We start from the raw sequence: 21,095 nt of genomic DNA, 5'->3' as shown, positions 1-21,095 counted from the left end.
AAAGTTGCTTAGTATTGGCCGTGTATATCCTGTTATAAAAATCACTGACCTACTCCAGCTCGCCACATGGTGGGGCTACGGAGCACTCTTATGAGACAGCACAGAGCAGGCAGCTCAGCTGTAGGGGCCACATTGGGACCCTCAGTGCTTTGCGCCATTAGGTGGGTGGAGCACCAAGGTAACCGCTGACCCTCATTTCCTTCTCTCTCACAGTGAAGAGCCGCAAACCGTCCATCGGGGAGCTGATACTGCGCCATACCAACAGCCCCACTCGGGCGCGGCAGGCAGCGCAGATGGCGTTTCAGCACGTACGGGACGGACAGGTCCTACACGCCCTCTCTGGATCCTCCATTTTCAAGAGCTCAGCGGAGAAACAGAATGAGGCCCTGCGAGTGAAGAACGCCGTGTACTGCGCCGTTATATTCACCGAGTTCATGAAGGAACTGGCGGCCATTGCTCAGGAGCACGCGGTCACCTCCCCGTACCTGCTGGGAGAGGCCGAAGAGTGACGCGAGGTAGGACTTCCTGTTTGGTCACATGTTACCACGGAAGGTCACTTCTCTTTCCCTGCCCAGGGTGGGTCGGGCCCCGCCGGCCCCAAGGAATATGTATAGGGCAAGTGGGGAACCCACATCTCAAGGACCCAAGATGGAGACACAGGAAGCGCCCGTCTCTTCCCGCTGCTGATTTTCCCAGCGGGATCCTCCTCGCTTTACAGCTCTGCCTCCAAAGAGGGATCCGTAGGATTCAATGGAAATTTCCGGGAGCTGGTCATTGGGAACTTTCCGTAGCCACGCCTCCTATGGGATAGACGTGTTTCCCAGGGAGCAGCCCGTGATTGGCTCCCACTACCTGCACACTTGATTAATTTATAACTCGTTAGCCCTCGGCCAGGACCTGCTCTCTCTCTCTCTGCAATCAGACTCCGCCCCTCTCAGCATTTCAGCCTTTTGTACCAATCAAAGGAGAGCAGGGTCCGGGGGGGGGGGTATTTTTTAACTTATTTTAAAGAAAAGATTGTGTTTTAATCGTTGTTGGACGCAGAGTCCCTATGTGTGTATATATCTGTATGTACATGTGTATATATCCATATATTTATATATCCCTCGCCGGGAGTGCGGCCGCCCCGTGCCCTTCTGTCTCTATTGCCAGGGGCCCCCCATGTTGGACCCTGAGCAGGGTAAAAGTGGGGGTGCTACTTCACCATATAAACTGCAGTAATAGTGCAATAAGCCCCCCCCCCAATTCTGCCATTAGCAGCTCTGATGCCCCATCTGCCCCAGCCGTTAATGTGCATCAGGGTTAGACTGGGAAATGCCAAAGGGGTTTTGTTTTCAAAAACCTCAGCACGTGGGTCGCCCAATACTGGGCAAGTGGTGCCACTGGGTCCGTAGCGCTGGCACCAACGCAGGGTGCGGCCCAGACACGGGGATTATTCTCCTTTTAACCCTTTTATTTCTGTTTTCTGTATCTTGCCTTATTTTTAGCCCAAAATGCCCCAATTCACCTTACTGTGTGGGGTCTGGCACACAGGCGCGGGCCAATCACCTTACTGTGTGGGGTCTGGCACACAGGCGCTGGCCAATCACCTTACTGTGTGGGGTCTGGCACACAGGCGCTGGCCAATCGCCTTACTGTGTGGGGTCTGGCACACAGGCGCTGGCCAATCGCCTTACTGTGTGGGGTCTGGCACACAGGCGCTGGCCAATCGCCTTACTGTGTGGGGTCTGGCACACAGGCGCTGGCCAATCGCCTTACTGTGTGGGGTCTGGCACACAGGCGCTGGCCAATCACCTTACTGTGTGGGGTCTGGCACACAGGCGCTGGCCAATCACCTTACTGTGTGGGGTCTGGCACACAGGCGCTGGCCAATCACCTTACTGTGTGGGGTCTGGCACACAGGCGCTGGCCAATCACCTTACTGTGTGGGGTCTGGCACACAGGCGCTGGCCAATCACCTTACTGTGTGGGGGTCTGGCACACAGGCGCTGGCCAATCACCTTACTGTGTGGGGTCTGCACACAGGCCTGGCCAATCACCTTACTGTGTGGGGTCTGGCACACAGGCACTGGCCAATCACTGTACAGACTGGGGGGGGGGGTGTAAGGGCACCGCAGCTTCTCTCACATAATAAACTGTCTCAGCTGCAACATCAACAAAATACGGACCAAAAGCTGACAATCCGTTGCCGTTTTCATCTCTTTTGTTTCGAAGTGTTTGTGAGAAATAGGCGCCCCCTTATTGTACCCCCTATAAGTGCCATGCCCATCCCTGCCTTAAGCTCCTCCCAGGCCCCTCCCACTCTGCCTGTTCCACTCCCGGCGCCCCAGTCTGCTCCCAGCTCCCCGCTCTATTCCCGGCGCCCCGGCTGTCTCCCATCTCTATTCCCGGCGCCCCGGCTGTCTCCCATCTCTATTCCCGGCGCCCCGGCTGTCTCACTCCCAGCTCCCCGTTCTACTCCCGGCGCCGGGGGAGTGGCCTGACATTATGGGGGAGTGGCCAAGCATTACTGGCTGGTAAAGGAATAACAGAGGCTTAGTGCTAGTGGGTGGGGGGAGTTGTAGTTTTAGGAACCCCAGCATATTGTCCCACATGTATCTAATGGAGCTTGTGATTGGCTGATGGGAAGGATCTGGGTCTGGGCCCATTTGGCTTTAACTCCCGGTACCCCTGTCCGTTTCCCATTTTACTCTCTTTATTGTGTGTATTTGTACTCATGCCGTGGGGGTGGAGCCTGCTCAGGCCCCGCCCACTTATTTTGCACATTGTTTTAATGAGATTTCTATGTTATTTGTTGATTTTATATTTCCCTTCTGTGCTGCCAAATGTCTCTTCTTTTTATTGGCCATGGGGGTGGGGGCCGCCTGCTATAGCGCCAAATGGGCCCCCGCTAGGGTTATAGAGCCGCCGCCCACACTCCCATATTCAGCTGCTTATTTGCATGGCTATTCAAATATATTTTCTTGTAATTAAAAAAGGGAATGTGTAATTAGCGCCCCGCCCCCTTCCTTTGTGCCATTGGCTGCCAGTCGCTCCCCATTCTGCTGTGCCGCCGGCACTCATGGGATTGGCAGCCCAATATCCTATTGGATGGAATCTGAGCCTCCCTTGTGGGAGGGGCATGGGAAATGGCGGCAGCAGCGGGTGGAAAGACAAAGGGTGCCATGTTATAGGGGCGGTGCTATTGTAATGGTTTGGCATGGAGGAACCCGCTGTATGTTGGGCAGTGCCTATTGGCCCATTCTATTGGTTGCTTGCCCAGCGATCCCGCCATTGGGAGGCGCCGTGACTCAGTCTCAGACATCCAATAAATCAAGGCGTTTTCAATTGGCTGCGACTTTTATTTCTCTCATGGAGCCGCTGGGTTTGGGCCCTAACAGAACCGGACTGATAGCTGCCCCTGCCCCCAACTGTGGGATGTGCCCCCCCTGCCCCCAAACTGTGGGACCTGCCCCCCAACTGTGGGACCTGCCCCCAAACTGTAGGACGTGCCCACTGCCAGTGGGAGGTGAGGGTGCGGCTTTATCTAATTGGCTGGCATCTCTCCACTGTGTGGGCTAATGCCCAGGCTTCTCACCTAATGCCGGGGCCCCTGCGACCCAGTGACCTAATGCCGGGGCCCCTGCGACCCAGTGACCTAATGCCGGGGCCCCTGCGACCCAGTGACCTAATGCCGGGGCCCCTGCGACCCAGTGACCCAATGCCGGGGCCCCTGCGACCCAGTGACCCAATGCCGGGGCCCCTGCGACCCAGTGACCTAATGCCGGGGCCCCTGCAACCCAGTGACCCAATGCCGGGGACCCAGTGACCCAATGCCGGGGACCCAGTGACCTAATGCCGGGGCCCCTGCGACCCAGTGACCTAATGCCGGGGCCCCTGCGACCCAGTGACCTAATGCCTGGGGCCCCTGCGACCCAGTGACCTAATGCCGGGGCCCCTGCGACCCAGTGACCTAATGCCGGGGGCCCCTGCGACCCAGTGACCTAATGCCGGGGATCCAGTGACCTAATGCCGGGGCCCCTGCGACCCAGTGACCTAATGCCGGGGCCCCTGCGACCCAGTGACCTAATGCCGGGGCCCCTGCGACCCAGTGACCTAATGCCGGGGACCCTGCGACCCAATGCCGGGGACCCTGCGACCCAATGCCGGGGACCCTGCGACCCAATGCCGGGGACCCTGCGACACATTCCCTTCACATCACTACTTTTAGCCACTTCACCCACTGGAGGGCCCCCTGGCCAATCACAGTGCTGCAGGCAGAATTCTTCCCCTCATCCATTTCTGTGTGTCATTCTGCCCAGGGAGGGGTATCCTGTGCCCGCTGTACCCCCTGCCCAGTCCCGTGTTGCATTCACCATCACATGATCCTTGTAAAGGGCAAGTAAAGTAAAACAGGCAGCAAATAAATATTAAGCAGCTGAAACTCTTATCTGCGAGTGACTGCTAATATCCTTATCATTTACAGTAGGGGGTACATTATCCCTTATAATACATGAGTGATACTCAGAGTTCCCTGTATAACTCAGCCTGCAGCCTTGTGCCTTTATATGGGGGGCACAGAGCCCCTCAGTGACTGCTAATATCCTTATCATTTACAGTAGGGGGTACATTATCCCTTATAATACATGAGTGATACTCAGAGTTCCCTGTATAACTCAGCCTGCAGCCTTGTGCCTTTATATGGGGGGCACAGAACCCCTCAGTGACTGCTAATATCCTTATCATTTACAGTAGGGGGTACATTATCCCGTATAATACATGAGTGATACTCAGAGTTCCCTGTATAACTCAGCCTGCAGCCTTGTGCCTTTATATGGGGGGCACAGAACCCCTCAGTGACTGCTAATATCCTTATCATTTACAGTAGGGGGTACATTATCCCTTATAATACATGAGTGATACTCAGAGTTCCCTGTATAACTCAGCCTGCAGCCTTGTGCCTTTATATGGGGGGCACAGAACCCCTCAGTGACTGCTAATATCCTTATCATTTACAGTAGGGGGTACATTATCCCTTATAATACATGAGTGATACTCAGAGTTCCCTGTATAACTCAGCCTGCAGCCTTGTGCCTTTATATGGGGGGCACAGAACCCCTCAGTGACTGCTAATATCCTTATCATTTACAGTAGGGGGTACATTATCCCTTATAATACATGAGTGATACTCAGAGTTCCCTGTATAACTCAGCCTGCAGCCTTGTGCCTTTATATGGGGGGCACAGAACCCCTCAGTGACTGCTAATATCCTTATCATTTACAGTAGGGGGTACATTACCCCTTATAATACATGAGTGATACTCAGAGTTCCCTGTATAACTCAGCCTGCAGCCTTGTGCCTTTATATGGGGGGCACAGAACCCCTCAGTGACTGCTAATATCCTTATCATTTACAGTAGGGGGTACATTATCCCTTATAATACATGAGTGATACTCAGAGTTCCCTGTATAACTCAGCCTGCAGCCTTGTGCCTTTATATGGGGGGCACAGAACCCCTCAGTGACTGCTAATATCCTTATCATTTACAGTAGGGGGTACATTATCCCTTATAATACATGAGTGATACTCAGAGTTCCCTGTGGAATAATTAGCGCATGTGTAAGTAATTAGAGTTGAGAGATAACGAGGCGGAATGGGAGGGACAAGCAGCCCCAGACCGGGTGCATTTATTGCGACTGATGCAGGAGTGGTGCCATTGGGTGCAGGGGTTGGGGCCGGGCCCCCAGGTGCAGGGGTTGGGCCCCCATGCTGCTGAAGGTATAGAATGGGGGGCAGCAGGGCGGGGCTATATAGTTGGGGGGAGAGGTTGGTTCAGTTCCCAGCATGCACCAGGCATGGCCGCTGGGGGGGAGGAAGACACAAACTGCTGCACTCGCTGCTGGACCTTCTGTTTCCCTCCCAGAATCTTCCAGAACCCAAAACCCGAACAGAACCTGAAATGGCGCCCGAGTCTCCCCATTGGCCGAATGGAGGACCTGAGGTGCAGCATTGGGGCCCTGCTATTGGTGCAGGTGTAACTCCCGGGGGGGGGGGGGTAACTTGGCCACCACATATTGAACCCACACCCTGCATGGTTAATTATTAGCTCATTAACATACACCCTGCATGGCTAATTACTAGCTCATTAACACACACCCTGCATGGCTAATTACTAGCTCATTAACACACACCCTGCATGGTTAATTATTAGCTCATTAACACACACCCTGCATGGCTAATTACTAGCTCATTAACACACACCCTGCATGGCTAATTACTAGCTCATTAACACACACCCTGCATGGCTAATTACTAGCTCATTAACACACACCCTGCATGGCTAATTACTAGCTCATTAACACACACCCTGCATGGCTAATTACTAGCTCATTAACACACACCCTGCATGGCTAATTACTAGCTCATTAACACACACCCTGCATGGCTAATTAGCAACTCATTTACATGCACGCTGCAGCCTGAACTGGTTCCAAAGCAGCCATGCAGCGTGTGGGGGTTACAGGGCTAGTACCATGTTGTTTGGGGAGGTCCCATGACCCCCAGTGTGTCCCCCCCCCAGCACCAATGGCACTGCTGCGGACTACACAGACTTCTGTAGCGCCATGCACCCTAGTTCTGTCACCCTGTTAGTAACTGCCCCCTGAGCCCCCCTGTCTCTCACCCCCCCATACATGTTTGTGCTCCCAGGAAACCCCAGGCGGGAGGGGCGGAGCCGAGACTGTGCGTTCTGGATCAGCCGCGTCCGTTGGGCCCCTGTTACCGATGCGCCGTGTTGCTGTGTCCGGCCTGCGACACCCTGCACTGTGACCCCCAATACATCTCCCACTGTATCCTGGGGCACCCCGACCCCCCGGCTGCGCCCCACAGCCAATCCCAGGTGAGCAGCTCTCTTTCCCGTTATCCCGACTTCTGCTTTAAACCCAGTGGGGGAGCATTAGCCAATAGGATAAACCCATGGAAATGGAATTTCATTCCCAGAATTCCTTTTGTTCGCTATTGGTATCAGTACTGAGAGCTCCCATCTCATTGGCAGAATCACCCTGGAGTCCCGCCCCCATGGATCTGATCTCATTTGTGTTTTACCTGCAGGATCCTCTGTGGCTCCGCCCCCCGACTTACACCTCCAGTATCTCCCTGATGTGATTGGCTGTTGCTATGGAGATTGAAATTCTCTGACACCTGAGACTCTCTAGCAGCAAGGGGTTAATATTTATAATAAATTCTAACATCAGTCTGAAGAACCTTGTGCCCTCCCTGTTCTACCCCAAAGCTGTTATCTGGGTTTGTGGGGCAGATCTTACACCCCCCCCCCCCAGGGCTTATACTCACACTCACACTCACACTCACTTTATATGGAGAATTAGTTGCTGAGGCGCCACTTCATTACTTCGCCACTAGAGGGCAGAGATGCACTGAGACTGCAGTAACAGAGGGGTGTGGGGTCTCGCCTCAAACCATTGCTAGGGTCAGTTTCCTTAGCAACCAGAGAACAGATCCCAATCCCACCAACAGAAAAAGAATATAGAAGGAAGGTTCCGGGCTGCTATGTGCATCCTAGCAATATCCCCCCCCCCCCCCCATGATTCCCTGCTGGGCTGAACGTAGGAATAAATCATCCCTGCGACTCCCGGGCTCCTTGGGAAAAGCACATTTTCCTTTTTGCTTGTGTCACTTCCTGTTCTGCAGAGCAGGAAGTTGTCTGTGACCTGAAAATTTAACCCTCAGTGCCGATACCCCCCCCCCAGGGTGGGAAGTTTGTGAGCCCCTAGGCCCCCTGATTACTGATTCCTTGTACCCTCCCCCATTGGGTGCCATGACACCTCCACGTTTGTTTTTGCCACCCTGGGCCCAGGCCTCTGTATCCTGCCCAAATACCCCCACTGCCCCCGCTCACTGCTCCCCTCATTCATACACATCAGGGAGAGACAGAGCAGAGAGTGCAAGTTGCACAACTACACACACATCCCCTGAAATCAACAGCTATTAATGTACTGATAGGGACTGGGCCGCATCCGGGTTGGACTGGGCCATCAACCAAAATCCCAATAGGCCCCGGTACCACTGGGCTTTGCTCACTGCACTCGGCTTGTTTCCCTCCCCGCTGTGCCCCCAGCCCCCCACCCCTCTGTCACCCTGCTGGGACCCCCCAGCCCTTCCTGTCACCCTGCTGGGACCCCCCAGCCCTTCCTGTCACCCTGCTGGGACCCCCCAGCCCTTCCTGTCACCCTGCTGGGACCCCCCAGCCCTTCCTGTCACCCTGCTGGGACCCCCCCCCAGCCCTTCCTGTCACCCTGCTGGGACCCCCCAGCCCTTCCTGTCACCCTGCTGGGACCCCCCAGCCCTTCCTGTCACCCTGCTGGGACCCCCCAGCCCTTCCTGTCACCCTGCTGGGACCCCCCAGCCCTTCCTGTCACCCTGCTGGGACCCCCCAGCCCTTCCTGTCACCCTGCTGGGACCCACCCCCAGCCCTTCCTGTCACCCTGCTGGGACCCCCCAGCCCTTCCTGTCACCCTGCTGGGACCCCCCAGCCCTTCCTGTCACCCTGCTGGACCCCCCAGCCCTTCCTGTCACCCTGCTGGGACCCCCCAGCCCTTCCTGTCACCCTGCTGGGACCCCCCAGCCCTTCCTGTCCCCCTGCTGGGCCCTTGCCACCTGCCCTATCACCCTGTGGGGACCCCCCGGCCCTTCCTGTCACCCTGCTGGGACCCCCCAGCCCTTCCTGTCACCCTGCTGGGACCTTGCCACCTGCCCTATCACCCTGTGGGGACACCCCGGCCCTTCCTGTCACCCTGTGGGGACACCCCGGCCCTTCCTGTCACCCTGTGGGGACCCCCCAGCCCTTCCTGTCACCCTGTGGGGACACCCCGGCCCTTCCTGTCACCCTGCTGGGCCCTTGCCACCTGCGCTATCACCCTACTGGGACCCCCGACACCCTTCTTGTCACCATGCTGGGACCCCCACCGCCCTTCCTGTCACCCTGCTGGGACCCACCAGCCCTTCCTGTCACCCTACTGGGACCCCAGCTACCCTTGCTGTCACCCTGCTGGGCCCCCGCCCTCCTCCCCATCAGACTGCTGCCCCCCATTGACCACATACAGTGGGACTGACAATTTTTCTCTCTATTGGAAGGAGATAAAAAAGGTTAAAGATGGTCACGTGTCCCACAGTGGAACCATCTTTATTTTTTTTGCAGGGTCAGGGGGGCATTGCGGAAGAAGAAAATTCTTCTTTTCTTCTGCCGTGATCTTACTGGCATATTTGGGGTTAATGTGCTCATAACGCATTTCTGCAGTAATTTTACTGGCATGTCTAGGGTTAAAGCAGCAGGGCACATCAGTTTCTGCAGTGATCTTGTTGGCATTCCTGGGGTTAATGTGCTCGTAATGCCCTGAGTCTGCCCAGAGAATGGGGATATATTATCATTTGGACCGGGACACTTTCCCTTTACTGATACCCACGAGCCTGTTCCACCTGTGAGAGGCTGGAGGTGCTTAGGGCCCCCGGGGCAGCGAGAGAAGGAGGCGGCTTATAGAGGGAGGGGCGGGGCCTGCACAGCAGATTAAGGGAGATTTGGTTTATTTGCACAAACACAGAGAATAAAGGAACCGGATCATGTGACTTCAATGGCCGAAACCCCAGAGCAAACAGGAAATTCTGCTTTATAATTAGATGATCCGATGAGATGTATTGTTATTGTTATCCCTCTGTATATACTGTATATATTGGTACCGCCCGTGTGTATATACTGTATATATTGGTACCGCCCGTGTGTATATACTGTATATATTGGTACCGCCCGTGTGTATATACTGTATATATTGGTACCGCCCGTGTGTATATACTGTATATATTGGTACTGTATTATTGGTACCCGCCGTGTGTATATACTGTATATATTGGTACCGCCCGTGTGTATATACTGTATATATTGGTACCGCCCGTGTGTATATACTGTATATATTGGTACCGCCCGTGTGTATATACTGTATATATTGGTACCGCCCGTGTGTATATACTGTATATATTGGTACCGCCCGTGTGTATATACTGTATATATTGGTACCGCCCGTGTGTATATACTGTATATATTGGTACCGCCCGTGTGTATATACTGTATATATTGGTACCGCCCGTGTGTATATACTGTATATATTGGTACCGCCCGTGTGTTTATACTGTATATATTGGTACCGCCCGTGTGTGTATACTGTATATATTGGTACCGCCCGTGTGTATATACTGTATATATTGGTACCGCCCGTGTGTATATACTGTATATATTGGTACCGCCCGTGTGTATATACTGTATATATTGGTACCCGCCCGTGTGTGTATACTGTATATATTGGTACCTGCCCGTGTGTGTATACTGTATATATTGGTACCGCCCGTGTGTGTATACTGTATATATTTGGTACCGCCCGTGTGTATATACTGTATATATTGGTACCGCCCGTGTGTATATACTGTATATATTGGTACCGCCCGTGTGTGTATACTGTATATATTGGTAACCCGCCCGTGTGTGTATACTGTATATATTGGTACCCGCCCGTGTGTGTATACTGTATATATTGGTACCCGCCCGTGTGTGTATACTGTATATATTGGTACCGCCCGTGTGTGTATACTGTATATATTGGTACCGCCCGTGTGTATATACTGTATATATTGGTACCCGCCCGTGTGTATATACTGTATATATTGGTACCCGCCCGTGTGTATATACTGTATATATTGGTACCCGCCCGTGTGTATATACTGTATATATTGGTACCGCCCGTGTGTATATACTGTATATATTGGTACCGCCCGTGTGTATATACTGTATATATTGGTACCGCCCGTGTGTATATACTGTATATATTGGTACCGGCCCGTGTGTGTATACTGTAATATATTGGTACCGCCCCTGTGTGTATACTGTATGTATTGGTACCGCCCCTGTGTATATACTGTATATATTGGTACCGCCCCTGTGTATATACTGTATATATTGGTACCGCCCGTGTGTATATACTGTATATATTGGTACCGCCCGTGTGTATATACTGTATATATTGGTACCGCCCGTGTGTATATACTGTATATATTGGTACCGCCCGTGTGTATATACTGTATATATTGGTACCGCCCCTGTGTATATACTGTATATATTGGTACCGCCCGTGTGTATATACTGTATATATTGGTACCGCCCGTGTGTATATACTGTATATATTGGTACCGCCCGTGTGTATATACTGTATATATTGGTACCGCCCGTGTGTATATACTGTATATATTGGTACCGCCCGTGTGTATATACTGTATATATTGGTACCGCCCGTGTGTATATACTGTTTATATTGGTACCGCCCGTGTGTATATACTGTATATATTGGTACCGCCCCTGTGTATATACTGTATATATTGGTACCAGTTCCCGGCAGAGAGGGTCCAATCAGAATCTGTTCAGGATCAGATTCCAACTGGGCTGGAAGATCCCCCCGGCTCATTGGGCACATGGGATCCAGTACAGAAGAACCAAGCAAAGCAATTGGCACAATGTTCCGGCCCAGTCGAACGTTGGAAGCTTAGTGGGACTGAGCGGCACCCATGGGTGCAACCTGCAGCACTGGGCTCCCTTCCAAACTGAGTGTAAGCTCTGGGGCCCAGGGACCTTATTCTAGTCATGCCATTAATTCCCAGCTTGTTCTGTCATCCTCCTGTGCCTCCCAAGCGCTCACACTCACACTCACATACTCACACTCACACCGATAGACTCACACTCACAGACTCACACTCACACCGATAGATTCACACTCACAGACTCACACTCACACAGACTCACACAGACTCACACTCACACAGATAGACTCACACTCACACAGATAGACTCACACAGACTCACACTCATATAGACAGACTCACACTCACACAGACAGACTCATACTCACACTCACATAGTCATACTCACACTCACACAGACAGACTCATACTCACACAGACACAGATAGACTCATACTCACACTCACATAGACAGACTCATACTCACACTCACACAGACAGACTCATACTCACACAGACAGACTCATACTCACACTCACACCGATAGACTCACACTCACATGGACTCATACTCACACTCACATAGGCTCACACTCACACAGGCAGACTCATACTCACACTCACATAGACTCATACTCACACTCACAGACTTATACTCACACTCACACCGATAGACTCACACTCACATAGACTCATACTCACACTCACAGACTCATACTCACACTCACAGCCTCTAACTCACACTCACATAGACTCATACTCACACTCACATACTTATACTCACACTCACACCGATAGACTCACACTCACATAGACTCACATTCACATAGACTCATACTCACACTCACACAGACAGACTCATACTCACACACACAGACTCATACTCACACTCACACAGGCAGACTCATACTCACACTCACATAGACTCATACTCACACTCACAGACTCATACTCACACTCACATAGACAAACTCATACTCACACTCACATAGACAGACAAATACTCACACTCACATACACACTCACATACACACACACTCACATACACACACACTCACATACACACTCACATACATAGACAGACTCATACTCACACTCACATACACACACACACTCACATACACACACACTCACATAGACTCATACTCACACTCACATACACACTCACATACACAGACTCATACTCACATACACTCACTCACTCACACACTGCCCCTACCTGAGCTCCTGTCACACACCTGTCCCTCCCTGGCCCCTCCCACCCCAGGTTGAGCCGGAGACAGGATGTGAGCGCTTGTTGTTAGTAACCAGATCCACTCACCGGGGACTCAGCCGAGGGACAGCGAGTGGGTGAGTGACACTCAGGGACACTACTGTCTGTGTCTGTGCAACTCCCATATCTGCCCGGGGGGGTGGGTACTGGGGTAGATAGTAGGGGGCACGGCAGCTATTTCTGTATGGGCTAAGACACACAGAGCGACTTAGTAGCATCTTCTTGTCACGGCTACTAAACCCCCTGCCATAGACAGTACTGAGAATTCCCTCCGCTAAACTCACGTAGGGGCAGTGGTACCACAATTATACGGAGCCCACATGGTCCGAAACGGCATTCAGTACCACCCTATGGGTGCGAGTGTGGGCGGGTTTAGCCCAATGGGGAGAGAGCGGGGGGGGGGGGGTCTGGTGGGAAATAAAAGAGAGATTTGGGGGTTTGCACCATTATCCCATTATAATATACAATTTGCTCATTTCCCTATGGGACCAAAATGTCAATTATTTCCTTATAATCGGAGCTTAGTGATGTCATCAGTATAATCGGAGCTTAGTGATTTCATTTCTGTCACATGACTCACAGAAACTTGTTTTCATAATAAATAAAGTGCCCCCTGTTGTAAAATATAAGGATATTAGAAGTCACCTCGGAGTTCCATGACCTTTATAAAAGCACTTTATATGGCCATGTGACTTATAATATCCTTATATTTGACAATAGGGGGCACTTTATTCACTCCATTAGGGAAGGGAAAGGCCTATGACAAATGTAATAAGAAATAGATGGGTTGGTCGTTTGTTTCTGACCTTTCCGTTCCCAAACATAGGGTTGTGGGCACCAGAGCGGGCACCCAGCAGGTGTGGGATTTGGCTTTTTCCTATAACGTTAGCTGTGCATTATGGGATTGGTAGTTCAGTAGGAAATGGATACTGATTCATGTACCTGGGAATGTGATCTCCCTGCTGCCAATAAAGCGATTGGCTCAAGTGACCAGACTTTCCCTGCAATGAATCTGCATGGCTGCCTGGAAACCAGTTCTGCCTGCGACTGTCTATTGTCTCCCAGTCTGCGCTCTCTTTGTGCCCTGCCCAGGGTTCTGTGCCCCCACTGCCCAGGGTTCTGTGCCCCCACTGCCCAGGGTTCTGTGCCCCCACTGCCCAGGGTTCTGTGCCCCCACTGCCCCGGGTTCTGTGCCCCCACTGCCCAGGGTTCTGTGCCCCCCACTGCCCCGGGTTCTGTGCCCCCACTGCCCAGGGTTCTGTGCCCCCTCTGCCCAGGGTTCTGTGCCCCCACTGCCCCGGGTTCTGTGCCCCCACTGCTCAGGGTTCTGTGCCCCAACTACCAAGGGTTCTGTGCCCCCACTGCCCCGGGTTTTGTGCCCCCACTGCCCAGGGTTCTGTGCCCCAACTACCAAGGGTTCTGTGCCCCCATTGCTAAGGGTTCCATTCCCCCATTACTAAGGGTTCCGTTCCCCCATCGCTAAGGGTTCTGTTCCCCCATTACTAAGAGTTCTGTTCCCCCATTGCTAGGGGTTCAATACCCCCATTGCTAAGGGTTCTGTTCCCCCATTACTAAGGGTTCTGTTCCCCCATTACTAAGGGTTCCGTTCCCCCATTACTAAGGGTTCCGTTCCCCCATCGCTAAGGGTTCCGTTCCCCCCATCGCTAAGGGTTCCGTTCCCCCATCGCTAAGGGTTCCGTTCCCCCATCGCTAAGGGTTCTGTTCCCCCATCGCTAAGGTTTCTGTTCCCCCATCGCTAAGGATTCCGTTCCCCCATCGCTAAGGGTTCAATACCCCCTTCCATGCAGTCTCTCCAGCTCATGTCAGTCTCCCCCTGTCTCTCAGTATCCGGATCTGTCACTCATGTAAAATAAATGACTGCCCCCACTGCCCAGGGTTCTGTGCCCCCCACTGCCCCGGGTTCTGTGCCCCCTCTGCCCAGGGTTCTGTGCCCCCACTGCTCAGGGTTCTGTGCCCCAACTACCAAGGGTTCTGTGCCCCCACTGCCCCGGGTTTTGTGCCCCCACTGCCCAGGGTTCTGTGCCCCCACGGCCCCAGGTTCTGTGCCCCCACTGCCCCGGGTTCTGTGCCCCCACTGCCCCAGGTTTTGTGCCCCCACTGCCAAGGGTTCTGTGCCCCCACTGCTCAGGGTTCTGTGCCCCCTCTGCCAAGGGTTCTTTGCCCCCACTGCCCCGGGTTCTGTGCCCCCACTGCTCAGGGTTCTGTGCCCCAACTACCAAGGGTTCTGTGCCCCCATTGCTAAGGGTTCTGTTCCCCCATCGCTAAGGGTTCCGTTCCCCCATCGCTAAGGGTTCTGTTCCCCCATCGCTAAGGGTTCCGTTCCCCCATCGCTAAGGGTTCTGTTCCCCCATCGCTAAGGGTTCCGTTCCCCCATCGCTAAGGGTTCCGTTCCCCCCATCGCTAAGGGTTCCGTTCCCCCATCGCTAAGGGTTCCGTTCCCCCATCGCTAAGGGTTCTGTTCCCCCATCGCTAAGGGTTCCGTTCCCCCATCGCTAAGGGTTCTGTTCCCCCATCGCTAAGGATTCCGTTCCCCCATCGCTAAGGGTTCAATACCCCCTTCCATGCAGTCTCTCCAGCTCATGTCAGTCTCCCCCTGTCTCTCAGTATCCGGATCTGTCACTCATGTAAAATAAATGACTGCCCCCACTGCCCAGGGTTCTGTGCCCCCCACTGCCCCAGGTTCTGTGCCCCCACTGCCCAGGGTTCTGTGCCCCCACTGCCCAGGGTTCTGTGCCCCCACTGCCCAGGGTTCTGTGCCCCCTCTGCCCAGGGTTCTGTGCCCCCACTGCTCAGGGTTCTGTGCCCCAACTACCAAGGGTTCTGTGCCCCCACTGCCCCGGGTTTTGTGCCCCCACTGCCCAGGGTTCTGTGCCCCCACTGCCCCGGGTTTTGTGCCCCCACTGCCCAGGGTTCTGTGCCCCCACTGCCCCGGGTTTTGTGCCCCCACTGCCAAGGGTTCTGTGCCCCCACTGCCCAGGGTTTTGTGCCCCAACTACGAAGGGTTCTGTGCCCCCACTGCCCCGGGTTCTGTGCCCCAACTACCAAGGGTTCTGTGCCCCCATTGCTAAGGGTTCCGTTCCCCCATTACTAAGGGTTCTGTTCCCCCATCGCTAAGGGTTCCGTTCCCCCATCGCTAAGGGTTCTGTTCCCCCATTACTAAGGGTTCTGTTCCCCCATTGCTAGGGGTTCAATACCCCCATTGCTAGGGGTTCTGTTCCCCCATTACTAAGGGTTCCGTTCCCCCATTACTAAGGGTTCCGTTCCCCCATCGCTAAGGGTTCCGTTCCCCCATCGCTAAGGGTTCCGTTCCCCCCATCGCTAAGGGTTCCGTTCCCCCATCGCTAAGGGTTCTGTTCCCCCATCGCTAAGGGTTCTGTTCCCCCATCGCTAAGGATTCCGTTCCCCCATCGCTAAGGGTTCAATACCCCCTTCCATGCAGTCTCTCCAGCTCATGTCAGTCTCCCCCTGTCTCTCAGTATCCGGATCTGCTGTCACTCATGTAAAATAAATGACTCAGACTTGTCTTTCACTCATTACCCTAATTACCTACTGGGCCTCGACCCTCTCCCAATATGTAACCCACGGCCTGCACTCTCTCCCTGCCTCTCGCTCTCATACTGACATAACACTCTCACAATTTGTCTCATACTGACACAACACTCTCACAATTTGTCTCATACTGACACAACACTCTCACAATTTGTCTCATACTGACACAACACTCTCACAATTTGTCTCATACTGACACAACACTCTCACAATTTGTCTCATACTGACACAACACTCTCAAAGCCTACTCTGTCTCATACCCACTCACACTCAGCACACAGTAGACTTGGGAATGGGCCTGGGGTACATGGGATGAAGTTCTGGTTATTTGTATGGGAAGAAGAAGGGTCACTGATGGTTGTGTTTCTCCTCGCAGGTCACCAGAACCAGAACCAGCCCAAGGGATGGCTTAGAGTCCCCACTCATTGCAAGTCCTACTAGCCAACATGAGTTACTTTAAGGTTCTGCTGAGTGATCTGACCCAGACCTGCCAGGATTTAGAGCAGATCAAGGCTGAACACACCAAGGACCACGAGCAGATCTCCAGATCCTTTGAGAGGACCCTGTTGTCCATCCTGAAGCAGGAGCAGACCATCCTCACCTTGGTGGAAGAGGAGCACAGACGGCTGAAAGACCAGCTTTCCTCTGTACAGAAAGCCAATGAAATGGCCTTACAGAACGGGGTGTGTGAGATCAATACCATGGTGCACGAGATCTCTACCATCTCCTCCCAGCTCAAGCAGATGTTGGCCACTTCCAACGACAGCGATCCGGTGGTGAAGGAGATCCAGAAGAGAGTGGCTGCCATATTTGCCAGAAAGAAATGCATTACTGTGAGGTTACAAAAGGTGCTTTTTACTCCTCAGCCCCTGATGTCCTTGACCCTCGGGGAGATACACTGTGAGGGGCAGTCTCTTGGCTTCTCCATTCCTTGTCTGAAGCCCAAGGGGCAAACGCTATCTGATCAGAGTGGCACGAAGGGCCCCGTTCTGCTCCTCGATGAAAGTCCTCCATGGGAAGAGATTTCCCAGAGCTCAGACGAAGCTGAACGGGTCAGTGTAAAGATCATTCTAGGGGACGACAGTGATCGGGATTCTGTGTCCAGCACCAAAGGTCCAGAGATGGGGGTTCCGGCCCACAAACAGCCCAACGCTTCTCCAAGGGAACAGGCCGTCAAGGAAGCTGACAGTGCCGCCCTCAGCCCTCGAACGGCCACCAAAATCTGGATCTCTGATATAAAACAAAGTCCTTCCAGACAGAACCAGTCAACTGGAATACGGGGAGGTAAAGTTCAAAGAGTTCTGAGTGAGGGACAACGTGTGACCCCCAAATCTGATGCTTCTACCACCACCAGCCATCTTCATAGGGAGGCACCAAAGGGTGTAACCGCGGCTGTAACCAACGCCAGTGGGGCAAAGAATCCTACAAATGCAAGGAGAACCCAATCACATGATGCAACAGACTCAAGGGTGCCCCAGAAACCCCAACAGGCAATGACCCCCCCAGTAGCTCCTGTAAAGAGTCACACCCCTCTCAGCAGAACAGGCCATGCCTATGAAGAGAAGGTGCCTATAAACCAAAGAGTACCAAAAATAACACCCCCCATAAATGGCCTTCGGGGCGCTCCACACAGAACCACTCCCACAATCAGCCCAAACAACTTCAATTCTTTTCCCACACAAAATGGCCACCGGCCGATTCCTGTACCCGATCATGAAACCGTGTTCAAGGCAACGGCAACGTTTGTGCACGACGACAGCTCAGATGAAGGTTTAGAAGAAGGACCCCGAGGAGGGGACCCCAAAACCTGCCGGGAAGAGGCCATCAAAGTGAGCCGGGTACCATCGGCTAAAAAGGACGGTGACCATGTGTTGAGGTGGGTGTCGGTAGATTCGTCCAGCCATACTGATAGCAATGATGAGATCCAAACCACGAGATCCAATCAGAACACCCAACGCGACCCATATGGGTCAACCACAGAAAGAACATCACCTCCTGCTGTCAATAAGACGCCCAATGAGTGTCCTCCAAGGCCGCCTTCACCGGCAGAGAGTGTGCAGTCATCGTACACCTTTATTATAGACTCTCCGAGAAGAAGGGAGGCCAACGATGGTGCCCCCAAACCTCGATCTGTCTTCCGACTGGCGTCTAAAGACACCGGCAAAGGCCGCCCCGTTATAAGCGCAACTGACGGCTCAAGTCCAACCAGTGCTCAGGCTCTGAAACCAAAGCAGCATAGGAGAGTCCAATCTGCCGGAAGCCTTTCCGGGTCTCTGCATCAAGGCTTCACACCCAACAGCAGGAAAAAAATAGCTCAAGGGTCTTCAGCCCAAAAGAATGTCCTACGATCGGCCTCCTTGCCCTATCTAGAACGGGTTTCAAGGCAGCTCAACTCTAGGCCCCACAGACCACCATCTGGATCCGACAGGAGAGACTCCTCCTCTAGTGCCTCAAGTTGTTGGTCCAATCCAAGACCCTTGGTCAGTTCTGCTCCCCCTGGGTCCAGTCGAGTCTACGGAAGACTGTCCCAAACCAGGGTGAAGTCCGCCCGATGCTCTCGGCGCCTCGGCTACAAGGCGGATGGGTTCAGTAAAAGTGAGTCTAATCTTCTAGACTGCCAAAGAGTTAACGGTGAGAAGCCCAAAGGTCTTGTACGGCAGTTTGGCAAATTTGGGTCTGGCCGGGCCGAGCTCAATCTGCCCCATGGTTTATATGCCACCAAGGCGGGTTCCCTCTATGTGGTGGATTATGGGAACAGAAGGCTGCAGATAATGAATTCCCGGGGCAAAATCCTGCAGCAAATTGCCCTGGAGGCTAAGAATTACTTTGACGTTGCCGTGAGCAACCGAGGGCTGGTGGCCTTGACCAACTCGACCGACCGCACCGTGGAAGTGTACAACAAGCATGGCCGCCTACTGCAAGTCATCTCCAAGAACTTTGGGGCCCCAAGGGGCATCACCACCAACTATCAAGATGAGTTCATTGTGGCAGACATGAAGTTGGGGACGGTTTGTACCCTGAATGTCCAATCGGTGACTGGAGGCCACAAGGAGAGCACCATCGTCCCTGGTTTCAACAAGCCCTACCTGGTGGCCTCCAACAGCCAAGGGCTAGTGGCCGTGACAGAGCGGGGCTTGGATGGGGGCTGCTGTGTGAAGGTGCTCGGGGAGGACTGGCAAATCCTCAAGGTCCTGGGACTCAAGGAAACTCTTGGCCCCAAACTCTTTAACCCATGGGGGGTCTGTATAGACAGTGAGGGGGGGGTTCTGGTGGCAGATTGGGGTAACACACACTGTATTGTCTACTATCCACCCAAACGGCCTGCAAAGGTCCTAGTGTCGGAGGGTCTGAGCAGCCCCCGGGGGGTGGCCCTGTGGCAGGACTCCCTGCTCCTGGTAGCCGACAGTATGCACAACTGCATCAAAGTCTTTCAGTACCAGGGCATGTGATTGGCCCAATCCGGCCCGGCCGCTCCCACCTCGTTATGGGCAGGGTGTTTACTGTAAATATTCCCCGCGGTGCCCTCGCTGTGCTGAGTGTTCTATTTAATATTAAATCCTATTTATTTCATGGCTGGAGCCTGTGGGGTTCTGGGAACCCGTGTGTCCGGTTCTGTGTCTGGCGTGGTCTCATTAGGAACCATCTCGGGATTTGGGGGTCAGTCAAGTAAGTGCTATGGACAGAGGACTCGATGCCGGCCCACAGGGTTTTGTTCTATCTCTCTGGACACAGAAGCTGCCATAAGTAATGCTTTGTTTTAGCTGCAATACCTTCTGCTAACCACTAGGTGGAGCCCCTGTTCCACCAATGTTCTCACTCAGCCATATTAGCTTTCGTTAAAGTGACATGGGAGGTGGGGGTTGGTACCGCGAGTGAAGGAGGGCCCCGCCCACATTGCTAACAGGTCCTGACACTCCTACTGAGAGGGGTTTTATTATACAATAGAATTATGCAGTCCCCCTATATTAATGATAGTGGTATGTTCCCCTTAACAACTGTGCTATAACCAGCCAATGACTGACCCTGAATGGAGTGGGCGTGGCTTGTTTGAGTGACATATATTGCTGCCTATGGGGCGGTAGTTTCCCACTGACAATAGAAAACGGGTGTTTCAAGGTTTTTAGGTCCATTGTCAGGGGGTGTGGCTAATTCACAGTAATTCTGATGTAAGGGGGTGTGGCTAATTCACAGTAATTCTGATGTAAGGGGGTGTGGCTAATTCGCAGTAATACTGATGTAAGGGGGTGTGGTTAATTCACAGTAATTCTGATGTCAGGGGGTGTGGCTAATGCACAATGATTTAAGGGGTGGGGCTAATTAACAATGATTCAGATGTTAGGGGGTGGGGCAAGGTCTATATCTGTGGTTACTTTGCATATATGGGGGTGTGGCCGGATCTCTTTATCAGAGGGTGTGGCTAAGCCAGCTGCTGAGGATCATGGGAGCTTGCAGTAGTCACAGCGACTACCAATAAGAGTGGTGCTACAGTGCCTTGTTGCCTATGTGTCTGTACATATCAGCGGGAGCTGCCAGACTGATTGCTCTTATTGGCCAAACAAGGTGAGTACAAGCCGCTCGGCTGTTGCTTTTTACAGAGAAGGTGGAAGCAGCCGTCTCCGCAATACAGAACTATAAATCCCATCATCCTTCTGCCACCTCAGCTGGTAGGGGGGTAATTCTTTCCCACGGGAAGTAGGGGCAG

The 21,095-nt window shown here is 53.1% G+C and overlaps 3 protein-coding genes across 3 annotated transcripts in view; all 3 read left to right on the top strand.

Moving 5' to 3' along the window:
- fam160a2 (family with sequence similarity 160 member A2) overlaps positions 1-3,330 on the top strand; it is a 42,525-nt gene extending 39,195 nt beyond the window's left edge. The window contains exon 13 of the mRNA XM_031897435.1: positions 214-3,330. Within this exon, the coding sequence (XP_031753295.1) occupies positions 214-509 (296 nt within the window). The 3' untranslated portion in view covers positions 510-3,330. The remainder of the gene's footprint in view (positions 1-213) is intronic.
- A 2,460-nt stretch (positions 3,331-5,790) lies between these two features.
- c2h17orf50 (chromosome 2 C17orf50 homolog) lies at positions 5,791-7,210 on the top strand. The gene is made up of 3 exons (XM_031897434.1): positions 5,791-5,981; positions 6,689-6,878; positions 7,091-7,210. Exons 1-3 carry the CDS (start codon positions 5,836-5,838, stop codon positions 7,142-7,144), a joined length of 390 nt encoding a protein of 129 aa, XP_031753294.1. The 5' UTR covers positions 5,791-5,835; the 3' UTR covers positions 7,145-7,210.
- Positions 7,211-12,788: 5,578 nt separating this feature from the next.
- Positions 12,789-19,966, top strand: LOC116408934. Its single transcript, XM_031897433.1, has 2 exons — positions 12,789-12,900; positions 16,770-19,966. Exon 2 carries the CDS (start codon positions 16,840-16,842, stop codon positions 19,840-19,842), a length of 3,003 nt encoding a protein of 1,000 aa, XP_031753293.1. The 5' UTR covers positions 12,789-12,900; positions 16,770-16,839; the 3' UTR covers positions 19,843-19,966.
- The last annotated feature ends 1,129 nt before the right edge of the window (positions 19,967-21,095 follow it).

This window comes from Xenopus tropicalis, chromosome 2, assembly GCF_000004195.4.
Source record: "Xenopus tropicalis strain Nigerian chromosome 2, UCB_Xtro_10.0, whole genome shotgun sequence".
Taxonomy (NCBI): domain Eukaryota; kingdom Metazoa; phylum Chordata; class Amphibia; order Anura; family Pipidae; genus Xenopus; species Xenopus tropicalis.
This window is presented reverse-complemented; position numbering and strand designations above follow the sequence as displayed.

Bases quoted from the DNA above. Each gene is read 5' to 3' on its own strand.
- c2h17orf50 (XM_031897434.1), top strand. From the start codon at position 5,836: ATGGCCGCTGGGGGGGAGGAAGACACAAACTGCTGCACTCGCTGCTGG. The intron at 5,982-6,688 runs GTGCAGCATTGG...TTGTGCTCCCAG, and splicing joins GGCCGAATGGAGGACCTGAG to GAAACCCCAGGCGGGAGGGG. The intron at 6,879-7,090 runs GTGAGCAGCTCT...TTTTACCTGCAG, and splicing joins CGCCCCACAGCCAATCCCAG to GATCCTCTGTGGCTCCGCCC.
- LOC116408934 (XM_031897433.1), top strand. From the start codon at position 16,840: ATGAGTTACTTTAAGGTTCTGCTGAGTGATCTGACCCAGACCTGCCAG.